Below are 17,048 nucleotides of genomic sequence, written 5' to 3' on the forward strand. Positions count from 1 at the left end.
TTAAAATTGTTTAACTTCTTGAAAATGAGAATTACATTCTTTTTTGAGACGAAGGAAGTATATAGGAGAAATTGTAGTGTTGAATTTTGTGTTATGGAGACCGTACGTGTTGATATTCGAAGTGTCTCTCCTTTACCTAGACTCTACCATATACCCAAATAGACATGCATGAGAGTTAGGAGGACCATGGATCCATCCCCTTATTAGTTAGGTCAGGCATGCATGCTATCATAATAATCAACTTAATTCAATGTCCCCCAACTCCAACCATCTCAGGCAGCTACTTAATTTCTCAGCATCCATCTGCCTCTTCCAAAATTAATTATTCTCTCCTTTACAAACTTTATTTGATAACTTTGACCTCACTGTTCAAAGTTTGATATTTGGTTGCTTCTTCATGGATACAACGAAACCAATTGTAAGTGTATATATATGTTGTTCTCAAAGTACCTAATTTCGACAAGAAATGTATTACACTCTTAACATTATTTGCATTGACTAACTAACCATTTGGTAAACTATGACAAGTTAAAGGGATGGTTGTTTGTACATGGAGTGCGTATGTATGTACACTTTGAAAAGGATATACTTCTGAAGAATTAGAAAAGGGAGCTGAGTCACTTATGTTTTGTTTTCTTTTTTAGTTTACACAATAAATACATGTTGTGTAGACGTGACAGAGACGTATATGATCGTCCACTAACCTTTGTCCTATATAGATGTGATGATGATGAGACGATTCTTGTTCACCACTGAAGGATGATATGACTGAAGCTGAACGGTGGTAGCTAGCTTGTATGAAGATAAGGCTAAGACTAAGAGCAAGCCAAGCCATGTACAGTACATATGGCTCCCCCCTTGTGGAGCAGGAGCACCATGCATCTCACTTTCTGCCTTTGGTTTCGAGAACGTGAAATGTGTTGTCTTCAGTTGAATATCTCTCTCCATTTGCAGTATATTTCACTTTCACAATGATGATCTGATGGCATGGCAGCATAAGCTCCGAGTCTGACGACATACATGCGGTTGCAAACTGCTAAACTAAAAGAATAATGTTATATTCAGTATGTTTCCTTCCTTCCTTCTTTTCCTCTAAACAATTCTGGAACGAATTGCTAATAATGTCAGCCAGAAATGCAGTGGCAGAAATTAAAAAAAAATGACACACATTAGCTGATCAGAGAAGAAAGAGGGGGGAACTGGCAACTGGTTTTCCACTGGCTTCTGCTTGCATACATTCCTAAAGATAGCATCCAACAAACAATTTTATTAATAGAGTTCCTAAACACAGCATAGCGGCTCTGCACCATCTGTGTTTTAGGCCCTGACGACCTCTCTCTACAATAATATTAGCAGTAATGACATTATTTATAGAAGATTGATAGTGTTGCATTCCTCCATCACTTCCGGTGATCCAAGAAAAACATCTAACACAACAGTACGTCGACGGACGGGGATGGGCAAGGCATCATGGAGGACGCCGTCCTTGGTCGCATTGGCGCTGCTGGTGGCGCTCCTGGCGGCAGCAATGGAGGAGCAGTCACTGGCTGCCGCAGCAGAGGAGGAGGGGTCAGCGGCACCGGCGGTTGCGGATGCTGATGCACCGGAAGCTGATGCGCCAGCGCTGGTGGACGAGGACACGACAGCTGGCGGCGGCGGCGACGGAGCTCCAGCACCAGCGCCGGCGAGCGAGGAACCCAGCCACAAGACGACGATAGGCGCCAAGGCCAAGGCGGGGCTGCACACCATGATGAAGGGCATCTCCGCGGGCAAGAACAAGCTGGAGTGCAAAGTCCTGGGCCGCCATTGCCCCGCCTCTGAAGCTCCCTCCGCCCAGTAATTAATTAATAAATAACATAACAACAACAAAAAGCCATCTATGACATGATCCATCCACCACACCACACATTCTTCATTTGTTCATTCTTGTTCAATGCAGTGATCTGCATGCATGTATGAATTATGATCACTCCCCTCCCCTGCCTCTCGGTCTCACAATGCAGTCAAACATGGGTACATTAAGAATTTCTTGTTATTTATATTCTTGATTGATTCTTAACTGGGTACATTAAGAATTTCCAATCGAGCAATTCATCCATCAATTGGCCGGTGATATATATATTGATTTTGATCAAAAGGGTATGTAAATATAAAAACCAACAAACCAGCAGAGGAATGTATATGAATCTCACAAGTGAGTTTGCAAAGCGCAAGAATGACAGGCAGTCATCAATCAGACAGGAATTCTGTGTTTCAAAAGAAAAGGTGTGGCCGAATACAAAATTCACAATACTGGAATATATCTTCTATATCATCAGAGCAGCAAACCAGAGTGGTAACAACAGAGTACTCCCTCAAGACGCTTTGGCTTTTCTATGTTCATGTCTTTTGCTATGCACTTAGATATACACTATGTCTAGATACATAGCAAAAACAATGTACCTAGAAAAGCAAAAAATATCTTATAATTTAGAACAGAAGGAGTATATATCTTCTTGTTGCCAAAACGAAAAGGCAGGTTAAATGTCGAATTTCTTTGAGATCCTTAGTTGCAAAATATAGGAGACATAGTTGTTTTTTAGGAAAAATAAAAAAGGCCACGCATCATTCTCAGACTTTCATAGTTCTAAAACCAGGCATCACTAAGGTTTCCCTCATGGGAGATAAACAGGACAATACTTCCTACGGCCCAATAGGAGATAATGGCATTGATTCACTTGGCACAGAATTCTACAGCCAATAAACTGAATGAAATAATGCAGGTTGCAGGCATATATTTGTATCATGCAATGTATTCTTGTTTCTTAATTGGGTATATTAAGAACACCCAATTAAGCAATTCATCCATCAATTTGGTATATATTCATTTCGATCAAAAGGATATATGAACCAACAAAACAACAGAAGAATGTAGATGACAGGAGTTGCACGGGGCAACCAAGCACTTGTGTGACAATAGCTAAATCACTAGTGACTGAGTTTGCAAAGCACTAGAATGAAGGCCAGTTTGAGCAAATGGGACTTAACACAAGAAAATGACAGTATTCAGACAAACACTCTGCGTTTCAAAAGAAACTCAAGGGTAGAATCAAAGATTCAAATACAAGAATACATTCTACAGATCAGATCAGCAAGCCAGAGTGGTGAAAATATCTGTATGTTTTAGTTGCAAAAAATAAAAGGCAGATTACGTGTCGACGTCTTAGAGATCCTTGGTTGCAAAAAATAAGAGGCATAACCCTTCTTTTAAGAAAAAAGGTCACCTTGCCTGGCGAGCAACATTCTCAGACTTTCAGATATCTAAAAGCAGGCATCACTAGGGTATCTCATGGTCATCGGAGATAAACAGGACAATATTTTACTAAAGCCCGTGAGGATATATTACCATTGGACCAATTGAATAATCCATCCATCAATTGGCCGGAAATATATTTATTTTTTTGATCAAAAGAATATAAATAATGAACCAACAAAACAACAGAGGAATGTAGATGACACGAGTTGCACGGGCAACCAAAGTGACAATAGCTGAATCAGAGCAAACGAATTTGCAAAGCAAGATAATTAAAGGCAGTTGAGCAAATGTGTACCTGCTTTACACATGATAATGGCAGTATAGAGACATAAACTCTATGTTTCAAAAAGAAACTCTGTGGTAGAAGCAAAGATTCTATCCAGTGATATAATGCATTCCACTCTTCGAATCAGCAAGCTAACTGACAACATATAGAGTGCAGATTTGGTGCCCAGGGGGGCTGGCACCTCGTTGGCTAAAATACCATGTTGCAATGTTTCAGAAACCATCACAAAAATCATGTATGTAGTACACATAAAGTTAAGTATAGCTGCACCAATTCAGTTAGAAATTCATCCTAGATGCCAAGAAACAAAATAGACAAGCAACCAACCCGGTACTGTTCATCATGTGCTGATAGTGACACTTCTGTTTTTTTAATCTCAGCACCAAAGATGAATTTCAATCTGAATTGTTGTGGCTACACTTTAGGTGCACTACATACATGATTTTTATGATGACTTTTGAAACATTCTAACATGGTATTCTAGTCTTTTAGCTAACGAGGGCGCCAGCCCCCCTGGGCGCCATATGATTTTTCCAACATATATATGTTCTAGCTATGAAAAAGGAAAGGCATATTAAGTGGCAATTTCTTAGAGGTCCATAGTTGCAAAAGATGGGACACCTTTTTTGTATTTTAAGAAAGACCACCTTGCCTGGCTAGCACCATTCCCAGACTTTCAGAGTTCTAAAAGCACCCATTACTAGTGTGCACACACAAGAATGAAAAGCAGTGTGCAAATAGGTACTTTGGACATAAATTCTGTGTTTCAAAAGAAAAGGTGTGGCTGAAGCAAAAATCGAAGTACTAGAATATGTTGAACTCATTGGATCAGCAAGCCAGAATGGCAACAATATATATGTGTTCTATTTGCAAAAGGAAAATGCAGATCATATTTCGATAGTGGCAACAATATATATGTGTTCTATTTGCAAAAAGAAAATGCAGATCATATTTCGATTTTTAGTCGAAAAAAAGGAGAGACGGTTTCTTTTAGGGGGGAGACTGCCTGCCTGGCACCATTCTCAGACTTCAGAGTTCTAAAAGCAGTCATCACTAGCGTTTCTCTCATGACAGATAAGCAGAACAATATTTCCTATAGCACAAGAGGAGATAATGATATTGATCCACTTGGAACAGAATTCTACAGCCCATGAGTGAACGAAATGCAAAATAGCAATGCTGACACTAATAAAGCATTGTGCAAATCAAGGAAAAGAGGTAAACAGAGGCATCATGCACACAAGAGTTCGACAACAGCCCAATAGTGATACCGTATAACACAGCAAAAATATGCAGCGTGGCTAGTGGATACCATTCCAACACAAGATCCGATATATCTTTCAGACAAAAACCTTTTCACCAGCAATTTGATATACCAATTGTAACAAGCATATGCAATATCCCTGGTGCTGCCTCAGGTAGCCCAGTGCAGTGGCATTAGAAATCTACAGTGGGTCCCATGAAAATCCTTGGTTATTTGAATCACCTCAACTCAAAAGATCAAAAGAAAACGCAGAGTCCGCGTATCAGCTCACCCCAACTCACAGAGCTTCATGGGCTACTTACTAATCGGCTTTTGCGGCAGCAGCAGCCTTGACGGCCATGCGAGCGCACGCCTCAAATCTCTTGACTGCTTCAGCACACTTGAGCGGGTCCTTTGCATTGGTCTTGTAACACTCGAGGCATCCTGCCCTCTCCTGGGTGCAGGGCATGGGGTCCTGGTATGGCAGCTTGAACTCCTTGTCATGCAGCTCCTTTGCTCTCTTGCTGAGCTCTTGGCGTGCCCCAGCTTCCTGCTTCTCCAGCTTCTCGAGAACCGCCTCGCTTTCTTTCAGGATGGAGCGGATGGCTTCCACCTCCGGCATTGTGGCCGGGGGTGGCGGCGGAGCAGGGGTCACGGGCAGAAACATAGGCGGAGGCTGCAGAGGCCACCCAGGAGCAGGAGCAGGAGCGGGAGCGGGGCTGGTCGTCTTGGGTTCGCTCGGGAATTCCAGGGGCTCTTCATGTGGCTGGACGGTGGGCTTCTTCTTAGGCTTAGGCTTCCTGGCTTTCCGTTTCACCTTCTCATCATCGCGAGCAAGCTGATCGATGAGCTTGGTGCTGATCTGGATTGTGTAGTCACCCATTGCAGCAGAGATGTGTCCTGCACCAATAGCAAGCATATCAATGGCCATCTTCACCTTGCAAGAATGTTGATAATTGCAAGCAAGATGCAGATTGTTTAAAGGTATGCGTCGTTTCACTGGATTTGTACTGGGTTAGAAGCACATCAAATGCACGATGGTACAGTTAGAAGTGAATAACATGGGAGTACACCCGATAATTTTTGCAAAAATCGAATCCAAGTTAGCACCACGTACATACACTTGTAATTAGATCGGATCCGGAAACGAATAGCTTAGGCTCGGTTTCGCACGGCAGGAACGGAAGAGAAGAGAAGAGAAGCGGGTGGGCGTACCTGGTGGGTGATCGTCGCCGAAGAAGACTCCCGACGACTTCCTGGTACCTGGCGGCGGCGGGAGCGGCCAGGCAGGCGGCGGCGGTCGGCACGAGAGAGAGACAGAGAAGGCGGACGCGGGAGGAAGGGGGAAAAGGAAAAGGAAAAAGAAGCACAGGCTGACCAAGGCTCCGGCGCGGCGAGGCGATGCTGTTTGGATTCCATGTAAGATCCCGTGGGAATTTACATGGGCCTTAATTACCCCAGCAGATTTGGTCATCCAAGCAAGGCTTCTAGGCCCGGTCATTCTTCACCAATCTTTTAACTCTCCGATCTGATCTATCCGAACATATATATCTATTCTAGCCCCAACTTTGCCTTCTTATATAGAATAATAATATATATGGGCATGGCCAAATTCATATTAGCAAACCAAACTATGGCAGTGAAGCGAATAGTAACCAATTCTTTTTGGGATTGCCAATTTTTGGTCTTGCTTCTCAAGCTCACAAACCAAACATGTCCATAGCTTCCAAATAAATATCAAAATTAAATTCCACTCGTGACCACAAGCCCAAAGAGGCGCAGGGTGTGCTTGGCTCCCTCACTAGATAGATGTGTCTGGTTCCTTGCTGGTCACGATGCTACCTTGCCCAGCAAAGATTGCAAGCAAGTTTGAGTTTTTGGTTCTTTTGCTATAGTTTCTTGGAACTCGAGCAGGCAAGGTTTCCTTTACCTAGTTGGGCAAGTTTTTCATCGTTGGTGCCCACAGAGCAAGGCAAGGCTAGGCAAAGAATCAGTTGGAACCAGACGTGCCCTCTGTTCGTCTCGCCTCGCTAAATAAGCTGGGACATGCGGGCGTGGGCGAGCCAATCTCACTCCCGCGGCAGCAATGAAAAGTTTTGCTAGTGCAAACCCCGAGGCAAGCTAGCTAGGAAACCAAACGCTTGTTCCATCTCGATTTCTAGCCGAGCAAGAGTAAGGAAAAATTTTGCTAGCGCAAATCCTGCTGGAGATCTCACATGAGAACTAAACGCGCCCATAATGGCCATTGGCCAGTAACGAGAGATCGGGAGATAAATGAGGTGGCTTTTCGCAGCGCCGTGGCGAGGGCAGCCTTGAGGACCAGGGGCGGGACATGGAGCACGCCGTTTCAGTCCGGGAGCATGGTCCGTTCTTCAGAAACTTCTAGAATCCATGGCCATGAAGAGCATGGTCCGTTCTTCATAAACGTCAAGAATCCATGGCCATGACGAGGCAGAGACGCTCGGAGATCCAGCGCAAGAGAGAAAACGACGGGGAAAGAGAATCATGAGTGCGGAGGAGTTTTTTCCACCACCCCGGGGATCGACAGGGCTAGGGCTGCAAAGGTGCGGGGGTATGCTGGGCTGTGGTGTATCTAAAAGGGCACCGTGGATTGGGTGGGGGGGGGGGGGGGGGGGGGGGGAAGCGAAGACACAGGCCTTCTCCCCCACGCAGATTAGCCGGGGATCCTTGGGGTGCCCAAAGGAGCCCTAACAGTGGTTAACATGCAATTAAGAGCACACATGGACCAGGACATCGCAAGATTAAACAATCACAAAACACAAAAATTGGCAGATTCGCTCTTCCAAATTTCATGATCTCATCTCATCGAACTTGAGTTCCTCTATCATCAACAAAAACATTAATGCCCATCCAACTAGACTAGCTCCACCTCATCATATCTATCCCATCAAACAGCACAGCTTAAGTCCCCACCACATAGTCCTCGTCTCATTGTGTTGAGCCTGGCGTGTCCACGCCATGGAACTTTCTCCCGGCTTCGATGGCCTCCCTGTTTGTTTGTTTCATCAACATGACCAAAAGATCTGAATTAGCACAAGAACAGCATGCTAAACAAAATTAAAGGCGTCTTCTTTACAAGCTAGGGAATGCTTCTAACCTGAATGCGCTGACGAGCTCTTTGTTCTCCGGCTCAAGCTGCACCCCCTCATAGAAGGCATTTGCTGCTTCCTCAAACCTCTGCCAGGATCACACCACAAACAACAAATGAATCAGTCATCGTCTAAACACAAATCAGTACTGAGTGAGTTCCCAATCACATCACAGAGCCCTCGCATACCTGCAACAGACGATGGGCCGCACCTTCCCTGTAGCAAGCTTTCGCCCAATCTGGTCTCAATGCCCGGCATGCTTTCGCATCCTCCAGAGCACGCTCAGCTTGCCCTGCTCGCAGCCAGCAGAGGCTTCTGTTTGAGAGCACTGTCGCATCATTTGGGTCCAACTCTGTAGCCTGAATGCAATTCATACCAAAGTAAGTCTCTTGCGGCTAAACTTACAGCACTCTGGGCATGAAGAATAACAGTCTGATCTCAGGTACAGTTAAAAAGCCCAATTTCAGAGTTCAATATCGTGCTTGGTCTATGCGGAAAAACCTCCATCTTAGTTACCTGCGTATAAGCATCCACTGCTACAAGGTAGTCCTTTCTTCTGAAGGCATCATCACCTCTTGATTTGGCCTCCAAGGACCTCTTTTTTGCCTCTGGTGACACCTGCACATCAAATTAACTAATGTCAGATTTCAATTTTCAGCTAACCTCAACAATTAAATCAAGTCTACCTCTATTTAAGATGATAGAGACCTGTCCCTGATTATGTCCTAATACAAGTATATGACTTGACTGTCATTTAATATAGTACAAGCCCGGACTGACACCAAAACTATGTAACAAGTGCATGACATACCTCAACAGTTTGTGTTCGGCCTGATTTCAGAGATGTTGCTTCCTTCAATTGAGACTGCAAAGTTTGTTCAACAGTTAGCAGACACGGAGAGCTTTTCTTTTTTTGGTTAGAGGTTTATGGATCCTATGGCAATGCAAAATAACTAAAACGGTGATTCAAGAGACACCTTTTCCCCATACTCTTTAGGCAGCATGTGTTCTATAATCCCATCTACGCTCCAGTTTGAAACACCTGGAATTGGGGATGTTAATGGTAAAAGAAGTTCCACAGCTTCACGGTTATTTCTCCAAGCAGCAACCTGAACTGGCTTCAGTTCATCCTGAGGTAGAAAATCACATGGCAATCAAGTTGTATTTAGTGTTCGTTGGCATGGTCTGGATACGAAGACCAAAAGATTGCTGCATCTTTGTGGATATTTAAAACAGGTCACATAGCATGAACCTGATATTGAAATTTCAGTATGACACTACTTGTTTTATTACGATGAAATACAACTTACATCATCACAGATATTCGGGTCAGCTCCAGCTTTAAGCAAACATTTGATGACTTCTATATTTCCACTATCTGCAGCAATATGCAATGGGGTTGCTCCACCAGCCTTGACATTTGGGTTTGCACCAGCCTACATTGCATATTATTTGGTTAGTTGCTGAGGTAGAAATCACAGCTGATACTCCCACTGTCCGTAAATAGAAGGCGCAACTCCTCCAGCACCAAGGCCAATAAACAATTTAATTTACGTGCATTCCGAGGAGAGCGTTTTGGATGTCATGCATGCAGGAATGGCCAGCCCATTCACTTCTCCAGGCGCGCATGAGAGAACATGCATGCTCTGTGAGTAACGGTCTGTGCATGCGGCTAGGGAGACCAGAGGTTAACAGACAGCAGTAAATGTTGCATGCGTGTGAATGGTGCCAGGAGTCGGCCCCCATGTATACTCGGACTATAGAAAAAAGTGGTTACGCCTTCTATTCACGGCGGAAGGGAGTACAAGGTATTAGTAACTAAGTACATGGAACAATATTGTGCTACGTGTATCAACAACAACAACAACAAAGCCTTTAAGTCCCAAACAAGTTGGGGTAGGCTAGAGTTGAAACCCAGTAGAAGCAATCAAGGTTCAGGCACGTGAATAGCTGTCTTCCAAGCACTCCTATCTAAGGCTAAGTCTTTGGGTAGATTCCATCCTTTCAAGTCTCCTTTTATTGCCTCTACCCAAGTCAACTTCAGTCTTCTTCTGCCTCTCTTCACGTTACTATCCTGGCTTAGGATTCCACTACGCACCGGTGCCTCTGGAGGTCTCCGTTGGACATGTCCAAACCATCTCAACCGGTGTTGGACAAGCTTTTCTTCAATTGGTGCTACCCCTAATCTATCACGTATATCATCATTACGAACTCGATCCCTTCTTGTATGACCGCAAATCCAACGCAACATACGCATTTCCGCGACACTTATCTGTTGAACATGTCATCTTTTCGTAGGCCAACATTTTGCACCATACAACATAGCAGGTCTAATCGCCGTCCTATAAAACTTGCCTTTTAGCTTCTGTGGTACCCTTTTGTCACATAGGACACCAGACGCTTGCCGCCACTTCATCCACCCTGCTTTGATTCTATGGCTAACATCTTCATCAATATCCCCGTCTCTCTATAGCATTGATCCTAAATATCGAAAGGTATCCTTCCTAGGCACTACTTGACCTTCCAAACTAACATATTCCTCATCCCGAGTAGTAGTGCTGAAGTCACATCTCATATACTCAGTTTTAGTTCTACTGAGTCTAAAACCTTTGGACTCCAAAGTCTCCCGCCATAACTCCGGTTTCTGATTCACTCCTGTCCTGCTTTCATCAACTAGCACTACATTGTGTTGCGTGTATCAGTCAACTAAACATTTCAGCTTTTTTCCTTGAAACTCCTTTATGCTGGCAAACAAGCATCACACTTTGCATTGCATAATATAAGCAAGACTGAAAAATAGGGGAACAAGAAATATGCTTAATTTTATTTATATGCTTTCCTATGAATCCCAAGGGCATTGGACACAGCATGAAGTAAGAAGAAATCGTAGGGGGAAACACAGGTGTTTTACTCATCAAATTAGACTACGTACCTCGATTAGAACCTCCAAGCATGGGAGGGAACCTGCAGCAACAGCAGATAACAATGCTGTGACACCATCATCGTTTTCAGTATTTGGCTGCAAAAAAAAAAGATAAATAAAAAGAATTAGCCCAATTACAACATTACAGGAAGCCTAAATAACTTCATGCCATACTCAGGAATCATGATTTAATTATTGTGCTTCCGGATTGGCACATCTGGATCCAGAGAAACATATGCATCTCTTGCATAGTGGCTTGAAACATTCAAACAAGTATAGATGAAAGATGTCACTAATGGCAGATATAAGTCTGGAAAAGGCAAAGAGGTTCATCAGTAACATTTGCTGCACCTACTGGCTTGGCTACAAGATAATTAATTGATTGTCTTCAACATTTATATTAGTCCCGTTATATCTGTCGGCTTCATACACCTCTGTGCTTTTATCCTGATCTTGTAGGTTTTGAACACTATTTCAATACATTAGTAGCGAACTAGGGGTCTCCTCTATTGTTCTCCGGACCAAACACAAAAAAGGAAAGGGAGAGATTATTGCTGCATGTTTTTTGTAGTCATTGGTTCAGATCAAGGAGAAAGGGTTGCAATCAGGAAAAAAATTAAATGGTCGTGGAGATAAGTACTGAGGTGAATTGACAGCATCGGAAGAGTTACAAAGCTTAACCAGCCTAATGTTTGATGCTAAACTGAATATGTAGTCAGCATGTTTTGAAAGAATAATCGAAAACCGAGATGCGTACCATATAATACATATAAGAGGTACGGTACCTTAGCATTGTGTTGAAGCAGAAGTTTGACGGCATCCGGGTTGCCATGACCAGCAGCCCACACGAGGGGAGTGCCGGCGTCGCTTTCTGATTCGACGTCAGCTCCCTTGGAGAGGAGAAGCTTCATGAGCTCCGTATTCCCTGCTCAAGCAAAAGAGATGTTGCTATACATGATTTGGTGATTATTGACTGGTGGAGTGGCGGTGGCGCGGAAGGGACAGAGCACCCATTGGCCGCGCATGTTATGTTATGTTACCTATGCCAGCAGCATGGTGTAGCGCTGTGGCTCCTAGGTTGGTGGCCACCGAAGGATCAGCGCCATGGTCAAGGAGGTACTTGGCAGTATCCAGATGGCCCTGGCACGTAGCATGGATGAGCGGAGTTTCGCCTGGGGAGGATGAGGAGTATCCAGATGAGATGGCATAATGCATGATACCACACTAGGCATACAGGATTACAGGTGGTGTTTGCATTCATGTATTGAACTGGGCACAGCGCAGTATATACAGTAGAGATGAAAATCAAAGCAAAGGAAAACGGAAATGTAGTATTAGACTGGTACTCTGGATGGTACCAACCATCATCGTCCTTTGGGTCGACAGGGAGCCCGAGCTCGCCGATGAGGAATTCACAGACGTCGGTGCGGCCCTCGCGCGCGGCGAAGTGGAGGGCGGTGCGCTTGTTGGCGTCGCGCACGGCAGAGGCGACGGAGGCAGCGCCCGTGCCGTCCTCGTCGAGCGCCGCGACTAGGCCTGCAGGTAAAGCACCGGGAGAGAAGATGGCAAATACGGCGGTACCGTAGTAGTGAGGAGAGAGAGAGAGTTGAATAGATGAAGGATGACAATCGAATCGGCACGTACTCTTGAGAGACTGGAGGTCGCCGGCGCGCGCAGCCTCCAGGAAAGCCTGCACCTTGCTCCGAGCTGCCAATTCCAAGCAATGTGGGGAGTTAACCAAACTGAGAGAGCGAGAAGCGGGGATTGTTTCGTTGGATCCAGTAGAAGCTAGGTACCTGAGAGGGCGGCAGTGGCGTCGGCCATGAGAGAAGCGGAAGCTTGGGTTTCCGACCGGGGTGGGGAGGGGAAAGTGGAGGCGGCGGTGAGGGAAGCAGATTGGGCGAAGACAGGCAGAGTCCGGAAGGCAGAAGAAGAGTGTAGTCGGGCGGTCGAGTCGGGCCGGGCCGGGCCGGGCCTCTCTCTTTCTCGTGTAGAGTCGTCTACTCGTCGCCACTAGGAACGGAAGGCCCATTAGAGTTAGAGCCCGTTCCTTAACACTAAATTAAATCAGGCCGATTTGCCGGTGTTTAACTGAGGCCCTTTTTTTTTTTTGTCTACTATCTATATTATATATACAAGTCTTCTTTTGTGAAAGGAATGTTCACAGGGGTAGGGTTTGTGTGCGTGCGTTCATATGGGTGAGTGTGCGTTATACCGTGTAATTCAAAAAAAATATTCTTTTTAATGAAAAGCCTCATGCAATAAATTTTGTTGGGCAAGTATTAATAGGGAAGAAGCACCTTAAGAACAAAAGCACACTCAAAACAGAAAATAACCACCCTCACTAATCGACAAAGACAACATCCACAACAACGCATTGCCCATGAAGCCATCAAAGCAACGTCGATCAATTGCCACCTTGCACGCTAGAAGAAACAAAGCAAAGAGCTTGAGGAAAACAGCACCTATAGATGTAGCCAACACCTGGGTTTCAATCCAATAAGTCGGCTAATGGCTGATTTCAAGGCTATATAAGCAAGATTACATACGCCGAGATGTTTGACAACCCATACATGAGATGGTTATTGGAGGTGTAGATAGCAAAAAAAAAAAGGAATCAGCTGGTTGAGCCCAACTTATTGGATTAACATATCTATCTGGCCTACATGAGCGAAGATAGAAAAGTCTATCACAAGCTAAGCTCAAGCACACTCTACCCGGCCCGGTGCTACATCCACCCCTGATTTCTGATCCATGAGTAGTAGTTAGCTCGTTTAAGTACGCTAGGGCGGTCCGATGGCTCCATATCTTAAAGGGGCAATTATGTATTTGGCACGGAACAAATCAGTCTTCTTTATTTAGCACTAAAAATTTTAAACTTTCTTATTTGACATCGAGTTAAAATTTTATTCTGTAAATGACACTACCCTCCATTTAGTGCATCTATCCGTCAGTTGACTGCGTTGACCTGTCATGTTTCTTTCAAAAGTACCAAAATGCCCATCTATACTCGCTCGCGGCCGGCGGCTCGTCTCCTGCCCAGGAGCTCACGGAGGCGCGGCGGCCTCTCGCGCCGGACTCGGCAGATCGAGGCGTGGGGGACGCGCTGGGAGTTCCTCGCCCGCCAGTGCCGATCCCGTGCTCACCCGTGAAGTCGAGCATCGCCTGGCACTCCCCGACGCCGCCGCCGGCACTCCCGACCACGCGCTTCCCGCCGGTGACGAGGCCGAAGGCGGGCACCTCAAGAGGCTTGCTCGGTAAGCCCACGACGACCAGCCTCAAGGGCTTGAGCAGGTCCAGCAGCGGCGCGACAGGGTGGTCCGCCGACACCGTGTCGACGATGTCGTCCATCGTGCTCGCCGCGGCCTCCATCTGCGCGGGGTCGCGGCTGACCAGGAACGCGTCGGCGCCGAGGCGGCCGAGCGCCTCCTCGAGCTTACTCAGCGACGTGCTGATGACGGTGACCGTAATCCCGAACGCCTTGCCGAACCTGACGACCAGGTGGCCGAGGCCTCCGAGCCCCACGACGCCCAGGTGCTTGCCGGGGGCGTTGAGGCCATACTGCACCAGCGGGCTGAACACGGTGACGCCTGCACATAGCAGTGGGGTGCGCAGCCCCGGCGGGCGGTAGGATGGACGGGACCCGCACCACGTAGTGCTCACGGATGATGAGGACGTCGGAGAAGCCCCCCTGGGTTGTGGCACCGCCGTCGTCCAAGCCCATGCCATTGGAGGTTGGCACGAGCTGCGGGCAGTAGCTCTCGTACCCCTTGCTGCAGCTATCGCAGCTGCGCCACGAGTCGACGAAGCAGCTATGGCGACGCGGGGGACGCGACGGGGTGAGCTCCACGACGGCCGGTCATGCGCAGCGTGCGTCTCGGCGAGGAGGACGTCATCGAGCAGCTTCTATGTCCAAAGATGACGCGATGGCGCTGGAGCTCGACGCGATGCCAGGCGTGGGATGAGCGGCGGCAATGCTGCGCAAAACGCAGCCTCTCCTGCGCGCAGCAGCAGCACATGGGTGAGCGGAGCTCGTGGCCTGGGCGATGTGCGGAGGACGCGGTCGGCGTGCTGCTACTGCTCGCCCGCATGACTGTGCTGCATGACATCGGAGCTCCCAGACCGACGTGTTGCTGCTTGCCCGCATGGCCATGTGGCCGCCGCCACAGCGGCTCACCAGCTCGCCCACTCCACGCCGTCCGCATGCTCCGTGCACCGCCCAGTTCTCCCGCTTCGGCTTGGGACCGTGACTCCGAACTCGCGTCGACAGGATCTAAGACATCCGGCTACGGCTTGGGACCGCGACTCCAAACGCGCATCGACAGGATCTAAGACTTCCGGCTACGGCTTGGGACCACGACTCCGAACTCGCGTAACGGCATCACTTCCGACTGCGCTCCAAATAAACCCTGGGACCGTGACTCCGAACTCGCGTAACGGCTTCACTTCCGGCTGCGCTCCAATAATCCTGGGACCACGACTCCGAACTCGCGTAACGGCTGCGTCATACGGCTATGGAGCTCTGGCTCGATCGATTCCTAAACTAACTAAACTAACTTTCGATCCACGACGTGCATCGACGCCTGGGTACGCTCACGACTCCGCCTCGACCGATCCCACGGCGCGCATCGACGCCAAAGATCAGTGAGCTCTGTCGTATCCGAACCAAAGCTGTCTCCATCCATGGCGTGCACCGGCGCCAGGGTTCGTCCTGAACTAAACTTCTCACCCGATCCACGGCACGCACCGACGCCGAGATCAGTAAGTTCTGTCTCATCCCCACGCCTAAAAACCGCCTCGGCTGTGCAACGACGCCGTGGTTAAATAAAATTCCGTCTCAAACTAAAAACACGCACGCTCGCTGAAACAACACCCCCAGACGGTTATGCCTAAACCTCCCGGGGGCTCGGGGGCTACACCCGCGGGTGCGCTCGCGCGCACCCACCGATAAGACAAAAAATCCCCCGGACGATTCTGCTCGAATCACCCGGGGGCTCGGGGGCTCCTATCGGGTTCATAAACCCAGGGTCCCTCGGGGATCGGCTTCCACGCCAGGGCTTAGCCCAAGAAAACAACATGTAGTTCATGGGCCGGCCCAAGAGTCTAAAACGTAATGGGCCGGAAGGACAGCCCGGTCACCGACTGGAAGGTCTACCCAAAGGAACAAACCCCCGCTCATCAACTTCTTTGGCCCACCTCTCCGACTAGAGCACTCGCTTCGGACGACAGTCGCCTCCGAGCGGTCTCTCCGATCGGAAGGCCTGGCCCAGAACACTGCTTCCTACTCTGACCCCGCGTCTCCGACCGGGGACCCTGTAGGAAGCATGTTTACCGCTCTTCTCCGACTGGCGAGGCCAAGCCCGACTAGGACCATCCGACCGGGGACGCCCGCTCAGAAGGGACCAGGGGCGAACGGAGAAGGTAGTGCACAAGTCAAACCACGATACTAGGACCATACCCTGTATGCCTGTGGGAACAGTGCTCCACAACCGCCCTGACACAAACAGTATTGTAGGCGCCGACATTTGTGTCTACAGTATTGTAGGCGCCATTGGACTCCCATACGGCAAAAAGCCCCCATGCCTCTAGGCATCAATAGTACTATGGGCGCCAGGGTTCACCATACCTGGTACACGTGGTAGGGCTCCTCACATACCAACACTATTTTGCAGGTACCGACATCTACCCTTCCTGAAGAAGCCAACGCAACCTCCCATGTGCACCGAACGTTCTACAGTGACATCAACAGCATTGTGGGCACCTACCATCATCACTGTCCTCATCGGCGTGGGCAACAAGGCTTAGTAACATCCGTACTCTCTCCCTCTCGCCTGTAAGGCCATCCCCTTCATCTATAAAAGGGGATGCGCTCCCTCCAATGAAGGAGGTCAACTTCTTCAAGTTGAGATTCACTACATCGATAGCTCACAACCCTTCAAGCACACGCTTAAGCACCTAGCTCATAGTGGAGTTCCGGTCGCCCTCGGCCCTTCCGGTCGGACCTGACCGGGCCTTCGTACACCCCACCTTTCTCCTTCCTGTTTGTAACCCCACTACAGACTTCGAGCACCTAGGCTCAGGAATAAAGTCACCGACCGACCCAAACTAGACGTAGGGCATGTTGCCTGGACTAGTATAAATCCTGTGTCATTGAGTGCTAGGCCACCTCCCATCATAATGTACAGTAAAAC

General features: G+C 47.6%; 2 protein-coding genes and 1 pseudogene across 2 annotated transcripts; all 3 read right to left on the bottom strand.

The window, feature by feature from the left end:
• Positions 1-4,673: 4,673 nt before the first annotated feature.
• LOC136514065 (uncharacterized) lies at positions 4,674-6,317 on the bottom strand. The gene is made up of 2 exons (XM_066508046.1): positions 6,040-6,317; positions 4,674-5,724 (listed from the first exon to the last, which is right to left on the bottom strand). Exons 1-2 carry the CDS (start codon positions 6,296-6,298, stop codon positions 5,147-5,149), a joined length of 837 nt encoding a protein of 278 aa, XP_066364143.1. The 5' UTR covers positions 6,299-6,317; the 3' UTR covers positions 4,674-5,146.
• A 1,262-nt stretch (positions 6,318-7,579) lies between these two features.
• Positions 7,580-12,781, bottom strand: LOC136513176 (uncharacterized). The gene is made up of 13 exons (XM_066507168.1): positions 12,654-12,781; positions 12,502-12,564; positions 12,220-12,393; positions 11,898-12,029; positions 11,643-11,782; positions 10,867-10,953; positions 9,245-9,370; positions 8,912-9,064; positions 8,746-8,799; positions 8,451-8,552; positions 8,123-8,293; positions 7,943-8,022; positions 7,580-7,834 (listed from the first exon to the last, which is right to left on the bottom strand). The coding sequence occupies exons 1-13, from the start codon at positions 12,679-12,681 to the stop codon at positions 7,774-7,776; spliced, it is 1,371 nt and encodes a 456-aa protein (XP_066363265.1). The 5' UTR covers positions 12,682-12,781; the 3' UTR covers positions 7,580-7,773.
• A 1,058-nt stretch (positions 12,782-13,839) lies between these two features.
• Positions 13,840-14,948, bottom strand: LOC136510246 (probable cinnamyl alcohol dehydrogenase 8D; annotated as a pseudogene).
• Positions 14,949-17,048: the final 2,100 nt, after the last annotated feature.

The sequence above is a fragment of the Miscanthus floridulus genome, chromosome 16 (genome assembly GCF_019320115.1).
Source record: "Miscanthus floridulus cultivar M001 chromosome 16, ASM1932011v1, whole genome shotgun sequence".
In the NCBI taxonomy this organism is placed as follows: domain Eukaryota; kingdom Viridiplantae; phylum Streptophyta; class Magnoliopsida; order Poales; family Poaceae; genus Miscanthus; species Miscanthus floridulus.